This window comes from Lemur catta, chromosome 1 (assembly GCF_020740605.2).
Source record: "Lemur catta isolate mLemCat1 chromosome 1, mLemCat1.pri, whole genome shotgun sequence".
Taxonomy (NCBI): domain Eukaryota; kingdom Metazoa; phylum Chordata; class Mammalia; order Primates; family Lemuridae; genus Lemur; species Lemur catta.
Window position 1 is genome coordinate 125802581 of NC_059128.1, and position 25217 is coordinate 125827797.

Consider the following 25217-nt stretch of genomic DNA (forward strand, 5'->3'; position numbering starts at 1 on the left):
ATAACACTCATTTTTATTCAGTGACAGTTTTGAAGGTTTTAAAGAAATTTACATCCTTTCTTTGCATACATAGATATTAATATGATGGATATCCTTACAACACCATCAATGGCAAAACCTAGACAAGATTACTCAAGAACCCCAGGACAAGTGTTATCTCTCATCAGCTCTTTGGGATTTGTAAGTACTTGATAAGAAAAAATTCACGTAACGTGCCCTTTTCATGATTGCCACTTAAAATTTAAAATCCCCTTTAAAAAACAGTTCAAAATGGATTTAAATATCAAGCACGTGGAGTTACTTTAACAGTTTGTCACTTAGGTGGTATAATAGCCTATATGTTATACTTAGGTTGTATTTTTGTGCAGGTAAATCTTTTAGCATTTTCTAAAATTTGTCTCTTTTTAATAGAATACACCAGTCACAGAAGACATTCAAGACTCTGCAGACGTCCTTTCAACCCTTCTATCTGAAACATCACAGTTTTCTCAAGGAGTTGTTTGTCCTATGTCTATAGATGAAAAGGACACTACTCCTTATTCTAGCAAACTGCTAAAATCATGTGAGTATATATAAAAAAGATAGTTTATTCCATTAAGTGTATCCTTTGAGGAACAAAATATTTTCCAAAATTTTAAATTCTAGTATCAATTTAACAATTAAAAAATGCAAATGCAGGTTGAGCATCCCAAATCTGAAATCCAAAATGCTCCAAAATCCAAAACTTTTTGAGTGCCAATATGACACTCAAAGGAAATGCTCGTTTGAGCATTTTGCATTTCAGATCTGGAATTCTCAACCAGTATAAAGTAAATATTTCAAAATCTGAAATCCAAAACACTTCTGGTCCCAAGCATTTCAGATAAGACTGTAGCAGATCTTTAAGTCAGTAGAATGAAATGTCTAGCTCAGGGGTGAAGACTACATGCAAGAAACTTCAATTAGATATACTTTAAAATATACAGTATTTTGTAAAAATCTACTATGTACTTAATAATTTCACAAAATGAAAACTATTTGTTAGTTTTAAAGTTAACTAACTTTTTAATGACTTTGTTGTGTCTGCTTTTTGTTGGAAAACTCTTGAATATTTGGTTGCAGCATGGAGGTCCGCAGTCATTTGTGGTCAGTCATGGAGGTCAGTCATTTGTGACCTTAAGGGTGTCTTGATTTGGGTTAGGTAGGAGAATGTAGATTCACAGCAGTAAGTGGTTGAAAAGCAAGAAACCATTTTTCGGGCATGTTGCCGAAGGCATGGGTATTCTACTGCATTTTTCCATATTTCCATTGCATCTTTCTTAGGATCAAATAATGACTTTAAAATGTCATCTACTGAGAGCTCAATCAATTCCATCTGTAGTTCTTTAGGAGGTCTGGTGATATCAACTAGGTGAGGCTGAAATGCTAATTTTAGTGTGATGTCATGATTCTCAAAGTCAGTGAAACTTTCATTGTATTCTCCAATTAGTAAGTCTATAACATCTGTGTATTCTTCAAATGATTCGCATATATCATCCTGCTCATCAATGACCTTTGCTAATTGGGGAAAATGTTCATCCACAATTTCCTTTTGAAGAAAAAATGTTTTGAACAAAGATAGCTTTTTTAAAAAATGCTTGGGTTTTTTGCCATATATCATATATAAATTTAGTTTTATCCTGCAAAGAGATATTCAAGTCATTTTGATTTGACATGCTATCACACAGAAATGCTGCATTCCTATAGAAATCTTTTAATAATTCACATTGCTGATCCTGTTCTTCATAAAATTTAACTATTTGTTCTCACAGAGATAAAATTTTGGCTAACACCTGTCCCTGCAATAGCCAATGCACTTTAGAATTGATACAGCAAATCCACACTGAATACCTCATAGTTCAACTTTCGCATGTTACAAAATCGGTGATGCCAGTGTTGCATTTGAAGGAATATAGTTAACAACACTTATAACTTACTGCAAAGTGTCACTTAAAATAGTAGCTTTAGCACAGAGATTTTGCTGATGCAAGATACAATGAAAAGAAATGAGAGCATCTGTATCTGTTAATACTTTTTTCATCTGTGCAATAAACCCTTCATGTTTTCCTGTTATGGAAGGGGCCCCATCTGTACGCTCACTAAATTTACCAAATTCAGTCCAACTTCATGACATTTATCGTGAAAGTTGTTGAAGATATCTATTACCCGTGTTCTGTTAGCAAGAGTGCCCAATGTGAGTAACTCTTTGTAGTAAAGAAAGTCTTCTGTAATGATCCAAATGAAGTATAAAACTGTACCAAGTTAGTAGTATCAATTGATTCTTCCAAAGGGATTGAATGATAAATATTTTCCTTTTGAAGAATTGCATGAAGTTGTTCTGTTAGGTTGTAGCCAAATCCATCCTGCCAATCAGTTATGGTTCTCCTTGAAAGAGGCAGTTATCTGTACTATTTCTACATCACTGAGTGGCTTCCCTTTTTTCCCAAGTATATAAGCTACTTTATAAGTTGCTTCAATGACATTATTTCCAGGTCTTATTGCTGCCTGAAAGAAATGTCTTTGCTTTTGCTTTTCATCTTTGAATTTCTGCAATACAACCTTTTGCGCTTCTCTCTCTAATTTAAAATATTTGTGGTCCTTATGAGTGTTGCAATGCTGATGAGCACTGAATTTCTTTAATATTGATATTGTAGTATCACAAAGCAGGAAAATCATGTTTTCTTTAGCAGAAAGATGATAATGCCATTCCCAATCCTCACTAAAAAATCTGTTTTCTTCCTTCAGCGTTCTCTTGGTCTTCTTTGACATGGGCTGTTAGGCAGTCAGAATTTAAAAATACTGTTGAGCTGTCCAGCTATTCACAAATTCCATTTCAAACAGAAACACAGTGCACAGTTGTCAAAAGGTGATAACACCCTGGCATACTCAACCCCCTTAAACTCTCGCCAGCCAGCCTCATGTGGTCGTGACACCAGTCAGGCTGAGGAAGTTAGAACTAAATGTAAGTGTAGCAGCCATCAATTTAGCCCTTATGGCTTCCTAATGTTCTAATTGTGCCAGTCAATCTGGGAGGATTATTTCATTGAAACATATTTTATCCTTTGGTATTTTATATATGTTCGTTTTAAAAATAAAAATATAAAAGATGAACAAAAATCTATTAATAAAAATAAAAGATTTGTTCTGTAAAATTTGGATTCAGTCAAAAGGCCGCACTTAGGTTTCCCACCCCTGGTCTAGGTAATGAGGTATCCTTCAATTATCTATAATATAGAATGATCATTGGGTAAATTTCACTGTACTGGGTCTATAGAAATCTTACATAAGGAAGACGTAGTATCTGCAGTACTGTGTGTCTTTACAAACTTATTTCCAGAATCTTCTGATGTGGCTTAAATTTAAAACTCGAAGTAAAGATATTTTTGCATATAACAAACGACAAATGTCAAATAATAGAGATGAGTGGGACAGACTTATATTTGTATAACACTTGACTTCACCCTTTTTAACTCAGCGACAGTCGGCAATTTAGTTTTCTGAATTCATGTTCTTCATCTGAAGAATGTGAATAATGCTTTGAAGGGTGATCATTGTTCATTGTTTTCATAGATGTTACCTCATTTTGATTTCGGTTCTTAACAAATCTGTACATACCTAGGATGCATATGTAGTATTGCCTCCTTTTCACAAATAAGAAAACTAATATTTGAAAATATTTAATTATACACTAGTAAGTGGGTAAGGCAAGACCTGACTGCAAATATAATTCTGTCTAGTGAGCCTTTTCCTCCAAATTCAATGTCTTATTTCTTCTGTCAAATTCTATGGCTGAAAAAAATACATAGCTTTGATAAACAAGACTGATAAAATATGAAATATGAAGATGTTATTTTCATCAGGAAAAATAAATGCATCTTCCTTAGTCATTCTTTAATCTTGTCAGAACTAGGTAGGTGTAAGGCATTGTGCTGGTCACTTGACTGGATGTGAAAATGAATAAGAGAGGTCCTGGCCTCAGAAGAACTTGTAATTTTAGCCCTATAAAATAAATGACACAAGAGGGATACCAGAATGCAACATTGTAAGTGACAAATGCTAACTGGGAAGAATCCGGAATGGTTGTGAATAGAGGTACAGTGACAGCCAAGCTGGACCCAGAAAGGGAAGCGGGAACTTCACAGCTACAGGGATGGTGAAAAAGGGCATTCAGGTAGAGGCACTGGCGTGTGGAAAGACATGAACATATGAAAGTCTATTCCACCTTCAGACAGTAAAGACTAACTGTGATGTGTGGGGAAGGGAAGCACGTGCAGCAGGAAAGGAATCTTGGCAGGGAGATGGGGAAGGATCAAGTGTTGTTCTAGGGATACTAAGATTTAAGCTATAGAAAACAGCTATCAAAAGTTCCAGAGTAGGGAACGCTCTGATCATATCAGTGATCCAGAATGAACTCATTAACAGGCTGGGCTTGGTGGCTCATGCCTGTAATCCTAGCACTCTGGGAGGCCGAGGCGGGAGGATCACTTGAGCTCAGGAGTTCAAGACCAGCCTGAGCAGAGGGAGACCCCATTTCTACTAAAAGCAGAAAAATTAGCCAGGCGTCATGATCCATGCCTGTACTCCCAGCTACTCAGGAGGCTGAGGCAGGAAGGTTGCTTGAGCCCAGGAGTTTGAGGTTTCCATGAGCTATGATGACACCACTGCACTTTACCCAGAATGACAGAGTAAGACTGTGTCTCAGAAAAAAAAAAGCTCATTAACAAACATACAGGGCCGGGCGCGGTGGCACACGCCTGTAATCCTAGCACTTGGGGTAATCCTAGCACTTGGGAGGCCGAGGCGGGTGGATCGTTTGAGCTCAGGAGTTCGAGACCACCCTGAGCAAGAGCGAGACCTGTCTCTACTAAAAAAATAGAAAGAAATTAGCTGGACAGCTAAAAATATATAGAAAAAATTAGCCAGGCATGGTGGCATATGCCTGTAGTCCCAGCTACTCGGGAGGCTGAGGCAGGAAGATCGCTTGAGTCCAGGAGTTTGAGGTTGCTGTGAGCTAGGCTGATACCGTAGCACTCTAGCCAGGGCAACAGAGTGAGACTCTGTCACAAAAAACAAACAAACACACACAAAAAAATGTACAGCATGTACATGGCATTAGACACAGCTCCCATATAACTGGTGGGAGGCAGCTGAACAGTTTAGTCAAATATGAAGGTCAGTGTCCAATAAATTTCAGTAATTCCGTTGAGAGGATTTGTGTACCAAAAAGAAAGTTGGATTAGATGGACTTCGAAATTCTTCCAATTTTAATGTTCTAAGATTTATTAGGTCAAAAAGTGGCTGGGTGCGGTGGCTCACACCTGTATTCCTAGCACTTTGGAAGTCCCAGATGGGAGGATCACTTGAGGCCAGGAGTTCAATACTAGTCTGAGCCACATAGCAAGACCCCATCTCTACTAAAAATAGAAAAATTAGCCAGCTGTCGTGGCGCATGCCTGTAGCCCCAGCTGCTACTCGAGAGGCTGAGGCAGGAGGATCGCTTGAGCCCAGGAGTTTGAGGTTGTAGTGAACTAGGATGACATCACTGCACTCTAGCCTAGGAACAGAGTCAGACTCTATCAAAAAATTTTTTAAAAAGCTGTAAGACTAAGAATTCCCTTGAGATTATGGTTATGTTCACCCTTTTGGGAAAAAGAAACCATGATACACAGATCTTTATGTACATACATATACATATATATACAAAATTTTTATGTCCACATATTATGTTCTTTAGTAAAAGCACAATTGTCTGATTGTGTCTAGTTGTAAATTGAGGAGCACTGTTTTAGCACCATTATTTATTTATAATGATAAAGGAGCAGATATATGTGGATGGTGCTGCCTGACTGTACTGGCTCACTCTCAGCCAACTTACCGTTATTTATTTGCTTTATCCAGTAGTATTAAGAAAACCCATTATGGGGGTGTATAATTTACACTTGTAAGCACACAAACTTTAACATTACAATGAAGCTAGTTTTAATTAACTACAAGTTGAATTGAGTAAATTTAGTCACATTCTAACCTTATAGCACATCTGAATATAGCATGGCAGTAATGGTCATAAATACTCAAAATTTATTTCCTCCTAATTATAAATTAATTCCCTTGTCCTGTTTTTTTTGTTTGTTTGGTTGATAGAGTCTTGCTCTGTTGCTCTGGCCAGAGTGCAGTGGTGTCATTGTAGCTCACTGCAACCTCAAACTCCTGGGCTCAAGCGATCCTCCTGCCTCAGGCTGCAGAGTAGCTAGGACCACAGATGCATGCTGCCATGCCCAGCTAATTTTTCTATTTTTTTGTAGAAATGGGGTTTCACTCTTGCTCAGGCTTGTCTCAAACTCCTGAGCTCAAGTGATCCTCCGGCCTTGGCCTTCCAGATTGCTAGAATTATAAGGGTGAGCCACTGCACCACACCTGTCCTCATTTTTACTGTACAAATATTAATGGGATTTTATTTTGTTCTAACTTTCATAGCAGCATTTATATTTGTAATAATTTATGTATCTAAACATAATGGGAAACATGCCAGAAGCACCTGCAGCCATCCTTGTAGACTGCATAGTGTTTACGAAGAAATAGTTCTGTTATGCTGTACCTAATACTCTACCTAAATTATCTGTAAAGATTCAGGTTCAGTAAAGAACTAAGAAAGCTGTGACATAACCTGCAACATTTTGTCTTCCTAACAGGTCTTGAAACACTTGCCTGTAACCCAGGAATACCTGTGAAGTGTCTAACTTCTAATCTACTCCAGTCTAGGAAAAGGCTGGCCACGTCCAGTGCCAGCAGTCAGTCCCACACCTTCATATCCAGTGTGGAATCAGAATGCCACAGCAGTCCCAAATGGGAAAAGGATTGCCAGGTTCGACAGAAATTTATCTTTTACCCAAAACCAATTATGTATGTAAAGTGAACGATAAGAAACACTACACCTTTTCATATAAATTCCATAAGGAAATGAAATTGTTACATGTATGGCAGTCAAGGTATTATCAAAAATTTCTCATTTTTCCTATCCATTCTGTTAAATTCTTTTGAAATATTTCATTTCTCATTCAGTTGTGAAATTATTCTTGCTTGTTTGAAATTCTTATAGTAAATTGATAGTAAATGTTTGGCTTCTAGGAATCTAAATTCCCTACATGTTGTAGACATTAGCTTGTTGATTTTGTTTTGTTTTTAACCTATATTACTTTAAAACTCATACTGCCTCCTTCTATACTGTTTTCTTCCAGTTTCTTATTTAATGGATTGGTAACTTTTAGATCAGAAATGACTTTTAGGCCATAAAGGTAATGTGAGTGTGCTTTTAAAAATATCTATTGTGAGGAGATTGCTTGCCAAATGAATGGATTTACTTAAAGTTATTTCACTTAACTTACATATTCTGCTTTTGCTTTTTAAAAAATTATTAGAGATAATAGATATTAAAGGCTTTAGGAGCTAAAATTTAAATTATAATAAGGTCTTCTTCATAGAATACTGATAAAATAATATAAGATTAGAATAATGTTAATACATGTTGAGCCTAAGAATACTGAGTTATAGAAATGCCCCCTGTATTTCTGGAGACAAGATTTGATTTCAGAAGTCAAATAAGGCTTTGCCTTAAAGAAAAAAAAAATGTGTTAGTTCAAAAGCTGCCTCGTCTCAGGAGGGCGTCTCCTTGGTCAGTGATAGCTGCACTTCAAAGAGACAGCTGTAAACTGGGCCTATGGTTCTCACCTGTTTTGAAAGACAAGACAGGCCTCTTCCTAGAACCATGGGTTGCCAGAGCTGACAAAGACCTCTGGAGATGAGAGCTGATCAGATAGATATGCTAATGCCCAAGCCAGGCCCAGACGGAATCATGCAGTTAAAGTAATTAACAGAAAGCACAGCTCATGTTGACTTCTGAAATCATCTCTGTCTCCAAGAACACAATCACTGGAGCCAAGATGTCTCTGTTTTTTGCTAAAGCAATAGCCTTATCATAAAACTTATAAGTTTGCCCCAAGAAGATTTTATAACTCATTGTTCCCCTAGTTAGAGTTAGTTAAAGGATCTGTAGTAGCCTTTTAGAAGACTTTGACCCTAAAGCAAACTGCCTGTTAGTATGTAAATCCCGTTGCCAAGGGATTTACATATAGGGTAGCCTGTACCTACCCTATAATAATACCTGTGTGGAGTTTCAGTCGGGGATATATTTTTGGCGGGAAGAAATATATCCATCCGGATACCCTCCTTTTATCTATTTTCATAAACCTTTACTTTATAAACTATATCTTTGGCTCTGTGTATTATTATCATTATTTTATTATTATTATTTCTGTTTCCTACTATTTTTTCGTCCTTTGCGATGACCCCTGCCTGAGAGACCTGATTGGAAGAAAAAACCTCTTTGCGGGAGCGTAGCTAACTCCCCGCAAATACACAAAAAATAAATCTCCCATTTTTAGCCAGGCACAGTGGTGCATGCCTGTAGTCCCAGCTACTCAGGAGGCTTAAGCAGGAGGATCATCTGAGCTCAGGAATTGAAATCTAGCCTGGGCAAGATAGTGAGACCCCTGTCTCTTAAAAAAATAAATAAATAAGAAGAAATCTTCTATTTGATAAAATAATTTGGATTCTATTTGCTTCTCGTTTTTAGTAATAGGATTTACTTCATTATTATTAGTTATTTGTATTTTATGAGCAAGGTCAAGTTAACTTTTTTTTTTTTGAGACAGAGTCTCACTCTGTTGCCCAGGCTAGAGTGCCGTGGCATCAGCCCAGCTCACAGCAACCTCAAACTCCTGGGCTCAAGCAATCCTTCTGCCTCAGCCTCCCAAGTAGCTGAGACTACAGGCATGTGACACCATGCCCGGCTAATTTTTTTATATATATTTTTTTTTAGTTGTCCATATAATTTCTTTCTATTTTTAATAGAGACAGGGCCTCGCTCTTGCTCAGGCTGGTCTCAAACTCCCGAGCTCAAACAATCCGAGCACCTCGGCCTCCCAGAGTGCTAGGATTACAGGCGTGAGCCACCATGCCCAGCCCAAATTAACTTTTAGTTAAGGCAGGGTTTGTCAATCTTTTCTCCTTTTCCCTTTGTAGTCTGTAATATAGGTAATACATGCGGCAGGATAGAGATTTTCACTAGTACTATTATTACACCTCTTTCCTATTGAAGAAAGCATATTGTATGCTATTTCATTTTATATACAGCTTTACTTCTTCCTCCCACTTCTACACCCTTGAGCAAGTCAATGGTCGGATTATCCCAGTGCTCCTCAAGTTACGATCAGAGGAGTGATAACTGACCATGAGGGGCTCTCTGATAAGCCTTATACTGATCCTCAAATGCATCATTTTCTATGCTTGCAGATCAGTGAGTTGTAAGTCAAGAATTTCCTTTTTGCTGTTACTATATTCCTGAGTAAGTTAATGATAGTTAATAAAGTTCGATATTCACACATCAAAAATTGGCACTAGGAGAGTTTACTGAAGACCCACTCTACTTGAGTAAGATTGTAAAAATCGTGGTCACCATGTACCGGTTTGCAATATTACATACAAAGCTGTTAATGCACGTGAGCACCTGCAAATAGTTTGAATTCAGTTTCCGATAAAAGTATTTTGTTATTAATGCATCATCAGTTCATCTTATTGACAATGGATTTTAATTCCTACTATTTTTGGTTCATAATTATAAATTACCATTAGTTAAACTGAATCCTTATCAGCTTGGTTTTATTATACTTGTGTGAAGTGTAGCATGTCTACAATAACAATATTTTTGGTCTATAATTTTTCATTGACTAGACTTCAAGCCCTGTGCATTTTACTATTCAAAACAGAATCATGTACACCCTTATTCCAAAGCAGATATATACATAATGTAGTCTTACCCCCAAATTTGCCTAAGTAGGTTGCCTGTTAATTTGTCCTGTTTGAGTAACATGTACTACACTATCAAAATAAGTATTATAAATTTTTTTATTTTTATTTTTTATTTCAGCATATTATGGGGGTACAAATGTTTAGGTTACGTATATTGCCCTTGCCCCTCCCCCCCAGTCAGAGCTTTAAGTGTGTCCATCCCCCAGATGGTGCGCATCACACTCATTATGTATGTACACACCCATTCCTCCCCCCTCGCCCCCCCCGTCCCATCTGCCTGACACCCAGTGGATGTTATTCCTATATGTGCAAAAATAAGTATTACAGATAATTGATTTAAATTTTAGACCAATGTTTCATTGAAAATAATGTATGTGAGCTTATACTATAATTGTTTATATTGCTTTTTAATTCTCTGTTATCATTGTTTATTTGTTCCATTTGCAAGTGGAAATAGGTAGCATGCTAGCTTATGGGGTCAATTATCCTACCTTAGTGGACGATGGTTAAAAGGTCAAAGAGTCTCAGGTTTATATAACTGAAAAAAGTATTTTTTCCCCACTTAGGAAAGTGACGAGGCATTGGGCTCTACAATGAGTTCGAATACAGTTGAAAAGTTATGTGCAACATCTACAAATGCCATCGAAACCAAAAGTTTCTACAAAAAGGATCTTGAGTTAACCCTTTCTCCCATTCATGACAGCAGCGCCATTCCTGCCACTGGAAGCTCTTGTGTAAACCTTGCTAAAAAGTGCTTCTCTGGAGAAGTTTCTTGGGAAGCAAGAGAACTGGATGTAAATAATATAAATACAGCCACTGACACAAGACAGTCACATCAGTGGGCTGTAGATTCTGGTGGTATGTCTGAAGAGCTCCTTGGGAAAAGAAGTTTAAAAAGAAATTTTGAGTTGGTTGACTCCAGTCCTTGTCAGAAAATTATACAGAATAAAAAACATTGTGTAGAGCATAAACATAGTGATGAAATGATGGTTTGTTATGAAGATCCAAGTACAGGTTTAACAGCAGAAGTCCAGGACCTTAAGCTGTCAGTACATAGAAGTCAACAAAATGACTGTGCTAATAAGGAAAACATTGTCACTTCTTTTACTGATAAACAGCAAACACCAGAAAAATTACCTATACTAATGATAGCAAAAAACCTTATGTGTGAACTGGATGAAGATTGTGAAAAAAATAGTAAGGACTACTTAAGTTCCAGTTTTCTATGTTCTGAGGATGAGAGAGCTCCTACAAGTGTTCATATGAACTCTGATTCATCTTTACCTGGAATTTCTATAATGGAAAGTCCATTAGAAAGGCAGTCCTTAGGCCCAGATAAAAACATCGAAGAGTTCTCCTTTGAAGAATCAAATATTGAAGATCTCATTATCGTATCAGCAGGCTGCCAAGAAAATACCTTGCCAAAAGGTGTTGAGAACCCTGCTGTTCAGGACAGTAACCAAAAAATGTTAGCTCCTTCTTTGGTGGTATTGAAAACGTTAAGCTCTAAAAGAAACGCTGTAGCTTTTCGAAGTTTCAACAGTCATATTAATGCATCCCATAACTCAGAACCATCCAAAATGAACATTACTTCTTTAGATGCAATGGAGATTTCATGTGCTTACAGTGGCTCATATCCCATGGCCATCACCCCTACTCAGAAGAGAAGATCCTATATGCTGTATCAGGTATATCCTAACTTTCTAATACCTTGTTCTTTGGATTCTGGGAAGTAAACTATTAAGACAGACATTTGCCTCTCACCTAGACTATGTGGTAGTAATCATATAGTTTTGTTCTCTTTGTTGAAAATCTGTGGATTGTTGGAAGTTTTCATGCAGAAAGGTAAAGCTGGTAGTAATTATGTTTATTATTTTTAACTACAATGCCGCCTTCTATAATATTTGTGTAGTTCTATATACTTTTTGAAGAAAATACAGTCACATACTGTCACTTGATCTCAGTGATATGATAAAATACAAAATTAAAGTCCACTCTCCCTTACTGCCTTTTAAGGACATGTTTACATGATCTCTTTTTTTTTTTTTTTTTGAGACAGAGTGTCACTCTGTTGCCCGGACTAGAGTGTGGTGGCGTCAACCTAGCTCACAGCAACCTCAAACTTCTGGGCTCAAGCAATCTTCCTGCCTCAGCCTCCCGAGTAACTGGGACTACAGGCATGCGCCACCATGCCTGGCTAATTTTTCTGTATATATTTTTAGCTGTCCATATAATTTCTTTCAATTTTCATAGAGACGGGGCTCGCTCTTGCTCAGGCTGGTCTCGAACTCCTGAGCTCAAACGATCTGCCCACCTTGACCTCCCAGAGTGCTAGGATTACAGGCGTGAGCTACCACGCCCATCCGATCTCTTTTCTTTATAGAAAAAAGTTGAGGCCGGGCGATACCCCTGTCTCTACTAAAAAAAAAAAAATAGAAAAATTAGCTGGGTGTCATGGCACGTGCCTGTAGTTCCAGCTACTCGGGGAGACTGAGGCAGGAGGATCGCTTGAGCCGAGGAGTGTGGGGTTGCAGTGAGCTATGATGACGCTGCTGCACTCTACCTGGGGTGACCTAGCAAGACTGTCTCAAAAAAGAAAAAAAGTTGAAAAATATACATTTCAACTCTTGTTTTTATTTTCTAAACCTTTACCAACCCAAAGTTTCATTTTTTTCTTCCTTTAGAGAGACCCAGTGTAAACCCTGGCTTTAGGTTATGAGACTTGGTTTTCTATCGAGGACTTACTAAGGGACTTGGAAGTCCCCTAACCTCAGACTCTGTTTTTCCAGCTGTCTGTAGGGGATAATTGTACCTGTCCCCCTGGCCTCACAGGATGTTGTGAAACAACAAATAACCCTAAAAACTTTTAAATGCCATTTAGTTCAAGGGGTTATTGTTATTTAGTTCTATCTTATGTATTATGCTAATCAATCATTTGTCAGACATAGCCTGCCAAGTGGCTCTTCTTAAGCTTATATTAGTACATGCTATCGAGACATTTTACTTGCAGATTTGTTCATTGTTTAGTACATATCCAGATCTTATTGAAATAATCAATATTATCTAAGCTATTAAACTTCATTGGACATAAGGACTTTTTCATAGTTATAACAAGTTATGAGTCCATTTTTAAAACTGATCAAGGATTTGAGGACATCTTTTATGCCTACCAGCCTGTGATCTAGCTTTGTTTGCTTGTTTTAGCATTGCTGTTCACTGTAAAAGGAATTAAAGTATTCGTTGTCTCTTAAACTCTTCTTGAATTAGCACACCCCAGGTCAGATCAAGTCAGGAACTCCATACCGAACTCCAAAGAGCGTGAGAAGAGGGGCAGCCCCAGCTGATGATGGGCGAATTCTAGGAACCCCCGACTACCTCGCGCCTGAGCTGTTACTAGGCAGGGCCCACGGTAAGGCAGCGTGTCTGGAGTTTTTAAAGTGTTATGTGTCACTACATTATCTTTTGAGGTAAAATGTCTTAAGTTCTTTGATATGAACATTACCTAAGGGAAAAGAAAATCAACTCATGCAGTATTCTTTTCTCATATATATAGCATTTATGGTAGGAAAAGAAAATAGAAATGGCCGTGGCTATCTTAGTCTCTGAATATAAAAGACTGAAGGACATGCAGCCATTTGACCTTTGCTGTCTGGTTCAGCCTCAATGATCCAGGGAAGCCGCCCCCGTACCATGTGTATTATCTTTGTTCTAAGTGTTTCTTCAGGTCTGTAATAGTTTGGGTTTAGGACTACACTGTTGGGCCTAAACTTCCATTCAGTTTGCAGAAGCCTATTGCTGTTTAGAACTTATTCTCACTTATATTCCCACCAGAAGGGTCAAACTAGAAATGAACCATCCTTCGAAATGGAACATAAGGAAAGAATTAAAAGATGGCATTTTCACCTATCTTCTTTTGTTCCCTTTCTCTCTCTGAAAAATTTTACCTTCCCACATTCTGAAATGTGTATCCATTTCTTGTGGATGCCATAACTAAGAGCCACAAACTGGGTGGCTCAAAACAAAACTTCATTGCCTCATAGTTGTGGAAGGCAGCAGTCCAAAATCAAGGTGTGGGCAGGGCCACGCTCCCTCTGAAACCCGTAGGGGAATCCTTCCTTGCCTGTTCTGGCTGTTGGTTTGCTGCTTTCATGTTCTCGACTCGTGGGTGCATCCTTCCAATGCTCTCTCTGTATGTGCTGTTCTCCCTGTGTCTCCACCATCACATGGCTGACTTCTTATAGGGACACCAGTCATATTGGATTAGGGACCCGCCCTACTCCAGTGTGTCTTCAACTTAACCTAATTAATTACATTTGCAGCAACCCTACTTCCAAATAAGTCACATTCTGAGGTATGGGGGTTGTGGACTTCAACATACCCATTTTTGGGGAGGGAGCACAATTCAACTCATAACATGAACCCCTTCTACATACTGATGTCGCTCACTCCCTTTTCTTTGGGCTTCTTTCACGATCATTGGTTTCATCCTCATCACCCTACCTCTTACACCCCATCTTCTGTTTTTCTTTCTTTGCTGGCTTTTATCCTCAACCCGAAAATAAGTTTCCACCCTTGTCTTCCCCCCATTCCAAACTTCTCAAAGGTTGCCTCTTTTCTTTGCCTGATTATTTTTGCTCTGGCAATCTGACCGTTACCTCTACTCTTTGACTGAAACAGTTCTTAATGGGCACCAATGATGTCCTTATTGTCAAATCTAAGTCTATTCCTCTGACTTCTATTGCTGCTCCTCAGTTCCTTCCTTGTCTCTTCTAAATATAGTTCTTCGAGATTCTGCCTTTGACCCTCTTTCCTACACATGCTCCCTGTTCATCTCATCACTCCCATGACTTCAGTTGTCACCTCCAAGTTGAGGATTCCCAAATCTCTGTTTCTAATCCTGACTTCCTCTAGGCAGCAGATACATGGCTAGTCTGCCTACCCAGTATTCTATTAATACTAGTGAGTATTTCTCAGTATTCTACTCAGTACTTCAGATGTTTCGTATCAAAACTGGACTTGTTGTCCAGCTTGCTCTTCCCCTGTTCCCTGTCTCAGTTCCACCATCTTCATGGTGACACAGTTGTCCCTACATCCAGGCTTTTACATCCAGCTAATTAGATCTCTGCAGCATTGCCCCTCTCCTTTTCTTGTCACTGGTCTCTATAAGACCTCATCTTTCTCTTTCATTATTTTAATGGCCTTCTATCTGGTCTCTTCAACTCCATTCTATTTTCAATAATCATTGCCACCAGATTTTCCTTCCTAAATGGTAACATAGTTCATTCTGCTTCCCTCTTCAAAATATGACAGTGGCTACTCCCTCTTAGCTGCTAAATGAAATCCAAATTACTGATCATGACATTTGCGGCTATCAGTTCTCACACCAGCCTCATCTCTCAAAGAATCTCTTTATTTATTTATTTTTAATTTATTTATTTTTGTAGGGATGGGGTCTCCTTATGTTGCCCAGGCTTATCCCAAAGTCCTGACCTCAAGCGATCCACCCACCTCAGCCTCCCAAAGTGCTGGGATTACAGGTGTCAGCCACTACACCCGGCCAACAATCTCTTTATATGTCTTATGTTTCCATTCCATTTATTAATGAAATACATTTAATTTTCAGGTCTTTATTTTGTACATGTATTTTGCCTTAGTGGAGCAAAGCCAGTCTTCAAGCATCTTCCAGTCAAATTTCTTCTCATCTCATCATCAGTTCAAATGTCACCCTTGATCAACTGCTGAGAATTATTCCCGTCTATATTACCTTATTAGAAATTGTTTAAAACTTATGCCATTCTGCCTGTGTTATAATTATTTGTTGTATTTATCTCCACTACAAAAGATTAAGAATATTTCTTAAGAGCACAGTGTGAGTTTTTTACCTTCTACATGGCACTCCCAAATTCCTTGGAAGCCCTGAGTAACTATTGTTAATAATCTGTACAATATTGGAATTGAAAACATTTAATATTCCCCTTTTTGGCTGGTGTGGTGGGTCACACCTATAATCCTAGCACTCTGGGAGGCTGAGGGGAAGTGTTGTTTGAGGCTAGGAGTTCCAGACCAGCCTGAACAAGAGCAGGACCCCATCTCTACAAAAAAAAAAAGAAAAGAAAAAGGAAAATTAGCCAGGCATGGTGGCATGCACCTATAGTCCCAGCTACTTGGGAGGCTAAAGTCGGAGGATTGCTTGAACTCAAGAGTTTGAGGTTGCAGTGAGCTATGACGCCATTGCACTCTAGCCCGGGTGACAGAGCAAGACCCTGTCTATTAAAAAAAAAAGTTCCCCTTTCTCTATTAGCCAAAGTAAGTTCCTATGAGCACTTAACTGATTTTTATATAGTGCCTCTTTTGCTAAGCCACAGATTTGCTAGCTCTTTTCCTATATTATAATTTGCATATCTCTAACTTAGGATACAGTTTGAAAGTAGACTTCAAATTTAAAGATTTTACAGGGTCTTGCTGCTGTTGTAGTGGGACATCTGGCTACCTCAGCTAGACAACCTGCTGAGGCTGGACCCTGACTTCCCTGATGCCATTCATGGTCTTCTCCTGAGTTTCCCATAACATCCTGTGCATATTTTTGTTTCAGCTTTTTTTTAACATTGTGTTAAAATAATCTGTATTGTCTCTCCCAGAATAGGCTGTTTTCTTCTTGGAAAAAGCTCTTTTTCTTAATCATCTTGATATTCTTTATATCTGACACAGATACCTAGTGCCTATTTCAATGAATGATGAGGGAGTGAACTCATAATTTTAATACAATGTATTTAACTGCTGTTTTCTTACATGCAGGATTTCTGACTTCCGGTGAGTCTCTCTATAAAATAAATGGCAAAGCACATTAAACTAAACAGTCAAAGTATAACTAGATCACATTGCATAAAAAACCCATTTTTCCATTGCCTCACTTATAAGATACAAAAGTGAACTGTCTTTTGTCTTCTGAGCAGGAAGACATCCAGAGAGGTGGTTCTTCTCTGTGCAAAGAAATGTAGGCACGTGACATTTTTATAACCTTCAAAGGTAGCATAGACTGAAGATCCAGTATTTTTTATTATAAGAGGAAATAGTCTTGATAAAAACATTAAAATTAGCAACTACAAAAGGGCTTGAATTTTCTAATGTTTTAATTTCATAATTATAAAATAGAAAAGTATAACAATATTAATATATCCCTATAAATTATAGGAGTGAGTTTTAAATTAAAAGCCAGTAACGTAAAACAAATCTGTCCTTTTTCTCTGGCTAATAAAATATATTATAATTGTTAAGATTTATCACAGTATGTGATCTCATTAGACTTTGACTTAAGAATATGGGTATGTGTGACATATCCATGGAGAAATCATGTATTTTTTTTTAACACGAGTACATATGGGCTGAGCTGGGAAAAGGGTCCTAACTTCTAACCTAAGTAAAATATAAGAATGTGTTTTTTCCTGATTTTCCTCTACTTTTCTGTTATTTGGTTATGTTATCTAATCTACTGGAATAATTCTTTCTTAGTACTGCTTAAAAGGCCTACTAACTGAAGTGGTCTGTATCTTTTTATGGTGATTCTGATAGAAATAGAAGCCTACAGACTATTGCACCTTACGCTCCTTAAAGGGGAAATGGGATTTTGTGGCTTGCAGGTAAAAGAGCACTCTAAACGCATGCAGTATTTTTCCTAACATCAGATTCCACAATGCTTTCCTACCTGTTTTAAAATGGAATGGTGGCAGTTGCTTAACCACAGTGATGAATTTTTTTGTGAAACTAAAGAGTAATTTATAGGCAAATTTAGCTCCAAAGTAGAATTCCTGATCTTAATTTCTATTGAAGTTAACCATGTTTGAACTAAAATTAACCTTTGTTTAGGAAATACTTTATTTGTAGACCGAACTAAACAAAAGTATAAACCAGTTTATAAAGTCATATTTAAAATAATCATCTTTGTATTCCATGGCATATATTTAAAAAATATAAAAAATAATACAATCATTCAAAACATCTTTGTATATAAATATCACATCCAATAAAGATGTTATTTAGAAATCAGTTTTACCTGTTTATTAAGACTTATCTCCTAATTACTGCTTCAAGCCATAATTTAAGTCAATATTCTTTGTTAAAATAATTTATCCCTCTATGTTCTTAAAAGGAATAAAGCCACATTAAAACACTCTGTAGGCCAGGTGCAGTGGCTCATGCCTGTAATCCCAGCACTTTCAGAGGCTGAGGCCGGAGGACCGCTTGAGCCCAGGAGCTCTAGGCCAGCCTGGGCAACATAGCAAGACCCCCAGCTACAAAAAATTTAAAAATTAGCCAGGCGTAGTGATGGGTGCTTGTAGTCCTAGCTATTCGGGAGTCCTAGCTGAGGTCGGAAGATCTCTTGAACCCAGGAGTTTGAGCCTACAGTGAGATATCACACCACAGCACTCCAGCCCAGGCAACAGAGTGAGACCTTGTCTCTAAAAACAAAACAAAACAAAACAAAAAGAAACCACACACACACACACACACACACACACACACAAACAAATGCTCTGTAATTAAGGCTTTCCCCAGTTACCAGATTATCTCCAATTCATATAAATGTTGCTGCTTCATCTCATACCTTGTCTGGGATACAGAATAACCATGGAAATGTTACTGTTTCCTGATGTGAAATTGAGAAGTAGTCTGACAATTTTAGAGAATAATCTCAGGTTAAAACGCGCTCCCTGGTTATGTTTTCAGATTTAGAACACATAAGGTATCCAGAATATCAGAAGTTATTAATAAACGAAAAAGATGGCTTTATGTTTTTTTTAACTAGCTGTGTAATTGCTAAACTTCTTGGAAAATAGAGAGGAAAGGATTTATCACATTCCCTAAATGGAGATACTTTGGGTTTTTGTACTTAAGAAGAAAGCCATAGGCAATGACTGCCTTGATTATGCCCAAATATCTACATATGAAGGTTTCAGTTGATCAAATATTTGTAGAAAATGTTTGCAAGTTTCACTGTTTCCTCTTAAATTCCAGGTCCTGCAGTGGACTGGTGGGCACTTGGAGTTTGCTTGTTTGAATTTCTAACAGGAATTCCCCCTTTCAATGATGAAACACCACAGCAAGTATTCCAGAATATTTTGAAAAGAGGTGATTCTTTTTCTTCTATTAAGATAGAGTAGGCCGGACGCGGTGGCTCACACCTGTAATCCTAGCACTCTGGGAGGCTGAGGCGGGTGGATCGCTCAAGGTCTGGAGTTCGAGTCCAACCTGAGCAAGAGTGAGACCCTGTCTCTACTAAAAAATAGTAAGAAATTAACCGGATAACTAAAATTATATAGAAAAAATTAGCCGGGCATGGTGGCACATGCCTGCAGTCCCAGCTACTCGGGAGGCTGAGGCAGGAGGATCACCTGAGCCCAGGAGTTTGAGGTTGCTGTGAGCCGGGTTGATGCCACAGCACTCTAGCCCAGGCAACAGAGCGAGACTCTGTCTCAAAAAAAAAAAAAAAAGATAGAGTCATTTATCTCTAAGTATTATTATTTTGAGCAGCGATTAACAAGCTTATTTGTGTATTTCTATTTATATAGATATCCCTTGGCCAGAAGGTGAAGAAAAGTTATCTGATAATGCTCAAAGTGCAGTAGAAATACTTTTAACCATTGATGATACAAAAAGAGCTGGAATGAAAGGTGAGACTTTGGGTTACTAAACTCTTTTACCCTTCATTTGTTCCAAGTGGTGAATATTAATAAAAGTATAATATCAAGTATGTAGTATTCTAATGTAATACTACAGATAGTCTGACTGCTAACTTGGTAAAAAGATAATTTAGTTTATTTCTGCCTTCTAGGTATGCGTTGATATATTTGTCTTTATTCTATATTAAAAGTCAATGTGTCACGTTAGGGAACAAAATTAAATGTGGTCAATTTGCAATACTATATTCACACATTGAATTTTATTAATCTCAAGCAGTTGCCTAAGACAATCTTATTATGTCAGTGTCTTGGGTTTTTCAAACCTGACCAAAGTTAACCATCTACAAATACAGGAAATCTTTTTATGAAAACCTATTGTTCTGTAATTTCTTATTGCCTCATTTTTGATACTGTTATTCATTGACAAATGTACCAGGTCCCAGGTTGTCAAATAAGACAAACTTGCTACATTATAAACCATTTGATGCTTTTCTCAATGCAGGGGTATATTAAACCCTATTGTGAAACTCTAGTAAACTCATTAGCAACTGCCTTAAAGTCCCATTTGTGACATAGTATGATAATATAGAGAGAAATAAGCATTATGTCTCGAAATGCATTTCCATGTAAAGTAGGGTGTATTTAGGAAAATGAGCTTTAGAAATATGCCACTTGCATCAGCTTCTAGATATTCCCTCTAATAAGATCAATGTTTGTTGACTGATTTAACAGATCCTATTGAGTGGCTTCTAGGTACTAAGCAATGTTCAGGTACTAGGAATATTCTAGGAATGAACTAGACTAAAACCCCCCCTATCCATTTGGAACTTACATTCTAGTGGAAAGACAGACAGTAAACAAATTACAGCCATAACATAATGTCATGTAGTGGTAAATACTTGGAAGGAAAATAAAGCAGGGTGAGAGGATGCAAAGTGATGGCAGGAGATTGTTTTTGGGCAGGGTGGTCAGGAAGACCTCTGTGAAGAGGATGATTTGAGCAGAAACCCGTGTAAAGGGAAGGAGCAGACATTTGAGAACTGAGCCTTAGCTTTCTCAAGACACTTAAATGAGCAGGGAGGATCACTTGAGGCCAGGGGTTTGAGGTTGCAGTGAGCTATGATGATGCCACTGCACTCTAGCCTGGGTGATAGGGCGAGACCTTGTCTCAAAAAAATAAAGAAAACAAAAATTTTTAGAACAACTGAATCCACAAGGGAATTCTAATTTAGTCTAAGTGTTGAAGCAGCTGTTTTTTAACTGAAGAATCACCTATCATCTCCTTCACTGTGTAAATTATTTCATTAAAAAACAAAAATCTGCAGTGTCTTTGATAAGAACTTTTCTTCTATCATCATTTATTTTAAGCAAATTACAGTATATAATAGCCATGTTCTAAAGAAGTGTTTCTCAACTCCAGCAAAATTGGAATTTGAGGCCACATAATCCTTTGTTGTGGGGACTGTCCTGTGCATTGTAGGGTGTTTAACACAATCCCTGCCTCTACCCACTATGTGCCCCCACAGTGGTGCAACCAAAGATGTCTCCAAACACTGCCAAATGTCCTTTGGGGGGCAGAAATCACCCACATGAGAACTGCTCTTCTAACATATTATAATTTTTAAAGTAAACCATGCTCAGTTATTTATTTAGAACATTAAGAGACAAATTCTCTATACGTGAATTGTTTTTGCTATCTTATCCCTTTTTCTACCAGTCTTTTAGTTGAGGGGAAAACCAACTTGTAGACATATTGATCTCCCAACCCATCACTCCCAATACAGACACACAATTCTTTCCTGTCTAGTCTTCTTCCAGTATTTTCCTTAAACTTGGGTCCTTTGTGTGGGGGGGGGAACCATTTTCTACCTTAACTGTCACTTCCTTGTTTGCCAATATTTTTATTGTTGTCTTATGAAGTGAGGGGTTGAGGAAAGGGGAGGCTGTGTCTAGCAACTAAATATCACAATGTCGTCAACAGTATATTTTTATTTTAGTAGGTAGAAGGAAATAGGAATGCTGACAGGTAACAAAATGGTAAAGAGGTGAGTGAAGTTTCAGCTCTTAAGAGCAGAATAGGTCTGTGATGTAAAGCTTCCAGATGTAGTCTAGACATCACTATGTTGTAGAGACCGAAGTCAGTGAAATCAAGGAAGAGAAGGTGTCATAAGTGTCATCAGTGTGTATGTTGAAATCACCATGAAGGACAAGGGTAGAGTGTAGGGAGTGAAGTCATGGGTGGCGGGTTAGCTGCAGGCTCAGGTTATCTAGGGCAGTAGTGCCAAGCGTGCAGGACATAAACAGGCAGCAGGGCCTCAGAAGGAGAACTGGAGCATTAATCATGGGAGATCAGCAGTATGGAAGGTTTATCAGGGAACAACAAGTAGGCCACACTCTTTTCTCTGGAATCAGGGATTGTGAGAGAAGACAGACAGGCTTCCATGAAGGCAAATGATTCATTCACTCATTTGACAAGTACAAAGCAGGCTCCTGTCATAAGCCAAGTGATATGCAAAATGGTACAGCGTGTGCCTTTGTGAAATACGTGACCATTAGGGACACAGATATTAAACATCTGTGAAACTGGCATAATAAAGTATGGCAAGATGTAGGTGAGACATTCTCTTTTTAGTTCCTGTAAAGCAGTACTTACTTAAGGAATGGTGTCATAATATTGTTTGGTTTCATAATTTTCCTAAGAGCTGAAACATCATCCCCTCTTCAGCGATGTGGACTGGGAAAATCTGCAGCACCAAACCATGCCTTTCATACCCCAGCCAGATGGTGAAACCGATACATCCTATTTTGAAGCCAGGAATAACGCTCAGCACCTGACCGTATCTGGATTTAGTCTATAGCACGTAAATCTTCCTTTTAGTCGAACCTTGTATTATAGAATAAGCTTGCATACTTATATACTCCTTAATACTAGATTGATCTAAGGGGGAAAATCATTATTTTACTTGGGTTAATGTGCTTTTAATGCATATTACACCTTTCAGAGTTAAAAGGCTATAAGGAATATAATCAGTAACTTATCTTAATCTCAGAACTGTATATAAATCTTCTAAGCTTATTTGCATCTTATTTTGTTTACTGAACTTTATGAAAACTAAAGCTTCAATAAAACTAGAATGACACTAACACGATCCAAAGAGTGAGCCATGACCTTGATTTTCTTTCTCCTTATCTATTGATTTCAGTAAACTGTTCTGTTTGGTGTCAAAATAACGAAATAATCATACAGTTTCATTCAAATGTAATTTATCTGCACATGATTGCCTGCCAAAGCAGCTGTCTCAAGGGCAATCATTTAAAGGTACTTTTGTGACCGCAAAAATGCAGCCGGAAAATTCCTTTGCTCAGTCATATAACTCCTTTGGGGAACAAAGAATAAACAAAGAACTACGGTTTTCGCTTACTTTGCTTTTGCTCCCCTGACTGCTATTGGTGTTTGCTGCACAATGTGCATTTGTTTAAAGTAGTACTGGAAGGGTTAGGTATAATATAATTTTGCAATTTGAATAGCTTGTTCAATTTTAATAGAAAATGTGATGCTTTACATCTTATAGTCATTTATTTTAAAAATGCAATGTTATCAGACATAGACTAATCCTTAAAAAGCAAAAAATAATTTATTATTGCTTAATAAATATAACAAGTAGATTATCTGTCATCACCATTCTTTTAAACATATATATATACACACACACTAAGATTCAGCTTCACAGGTTATATCTTAAATGCATTGAGGCTTTCAGCATACTTAACCCCTAAAAGAGCAAAGTTCAAATTTAAATGCACCATTTGTAAGTTTTCTGCTAATAGAGTATTCTAGTAAATAATTGTTCCTTTTGCACATTGACTTTAGTGTTTTTGCTTTCCACCACCATCCCAGTCAGAGCCCTGGTATAATGCAGTTGACAAATGTACAAGTTTAAAACTGTTGCAGTAGTTATACCATTATAATTGGTCCTATATAATTGAATCCATGGGTTAATGGTTTTACTGAGTTTGTTTTAGTAATAACTACTTAGACTTAATGCTTCTAATGGTTACCACTTTCAATAAAATCTTCAAAATACACTTTTTAAAACTTCATTTAATATGAATTACATCTTTCCCCTAAATTAGGTGAAAGCAAAGAATGATCTATCGTCGTTTTATGATATTTTCAAGTAGTAGAAAGTAAAAAGGCTTTGGAATCAAATATGAATTATTCAAACCATTGCTCTGCCACATTAAAAGGCCTTGGGCAGGTTTAACTCTGAGCTGCTGATGACTCATCTGTGTATCGGGGATTAACAGTGATGACTTTGGAGAGTTGGAATGAGCAGCGCCAGCTTAATGAACAAGGCTGTTTAGTGGCTACCGAGGACATCAATCTTAAGAGGGCCTTGAAACATGATTGAATACTTGGAGAAATGAACTATAAGCCTATTCCCAATACACAAGACAGTGCCCTTTACTATTATAGACCTAGCAATTGCAGCTATAGTCACCTGATGTTTAGCCACCAGGTAAGGTGTGCTGTAATGGTAGTCATTGTGAACAAGTGATTTATTATCTAAATTTAGATGTTGTAGATTCAGATTCTTTTTTGATAACAGGAAAGAATTAGGGATTGAATATTGTTAAGTATAGGGAAAACTAAGCAAATGAAAAAGTAAGATCGTTAACTCCAGCAATAACAAAAAGCTGTGCAGGAAAGAAAAAAATGATCATAGTTTAATACCTTGCTCAGCTGTGAATAGTGTGTATACATGTCCTAATAATGTGAAGCCTGAAACACTGATCTAATACGACAGTAATGGGAGACAATTCTCCATGGCTCTCATGCATTTCTACATGTCATTGCAAGTGAAGTGCGACTGACCTTTGTTTTGGACCATCTTTTCAAGGATGTGAATGTAGTGAAAAGCTTTGGAAGACAAAGATAGTGTCGTCCTTTGGAGTAAATGGCAGGATGCTTACTGTGTGATATAATAATGTCTCTTTCCAGAGTGAAGTATAGGCTTGCTTACGACACATTATAAAAGATTCGGGTTCCCTGAAGGCTGGGTGTGGTGGTTCACACCTATAATCCTAGCACTCTTGGGAGGCCGAGGCAGGAGGACCTCTTGAAGTCAGGAGTTTGAGACCAGCCTGAGCCAAGAGTGAGACCCCGTCTCTACTGAAAATAGAAAAAATTAGCTAGCCATGGTGGTGCATGCCTGTAGTTCCAGCTACTCGGGAGGCTGAGGCAGGAGGATTGCTTGATCCCAGGAGTTTGAGGCTGCAGTGAGCTGTGATCACACCACTGTACTCCAGCCTGGACAACATAGCAAGATCTTGTTTCAAAAAAGAAATTTTTTTTTTTTTTTGAGACAGAGTCTTGCTCTGTTGCCCAGGCTAGAGTGAGTGCCATGGCGTCAGCCTAGCTCACAGCAACCTCAAACTCCTGGGCTTAAGCAATCCTACTGCCTCAGCCCCCCGAGTAGCTAGGACTATAGGCATGCACCAACATGCCTGGCTAATTTTTTTTTCTACGTATATTTTCAGCTGGCCAGATCATTTCTGTCTATTTTTAGTAGAGACAGGGTCTCGCTCTTGCTCAGGCTGGTCTCGAACTCCTGACCTCAAGCGATCCACCCGCCTCGGCCTCCCAGAGTGCTAAGA

General features: G+C 37.9%; 1 protein-coding gene across 1 annotated transcript in view; it reads left to right on the plus strand.

The window, feature by feature from the left end:
* The window catches only part of MASTL (microtubule associated serine/threonine kinase like), a 34342-nt gene extending 11639 nt beyond the window's left edge, over nt 1-22703 (plus strand). The window contains exons 5-12 of the mRNA XM_045533299.1: nt 74-180; nt 412-562; nt 6708-6880; nt 10449-11570; nt 13150-13291; nt 18895-19008; nt 19449-19550; nt 22260-22703. Of these exons, the coding sequence (XP_045389255.1) occupies nt 74-180; nt 412-562; nt 6708-6880; nt 10449-11570; nt 13150-13291; nt 18895-19008; nt 19449-19550; nt 22260-22417 (2069 nt within the window). The 3' untranslated portion in view covers nt 22418-22703. The remainder of the gene's footprint in view (nt 1-73; nt 181-411; nt 563-6707; nt 6881-10448; nt 11571-13149; nt 13292-18894; nt 19009-19448; nt 19551-22259) is intronic.
* The last annotated feature ends 2514 nt before the right edge of the window (nt 22704-25217 follow it).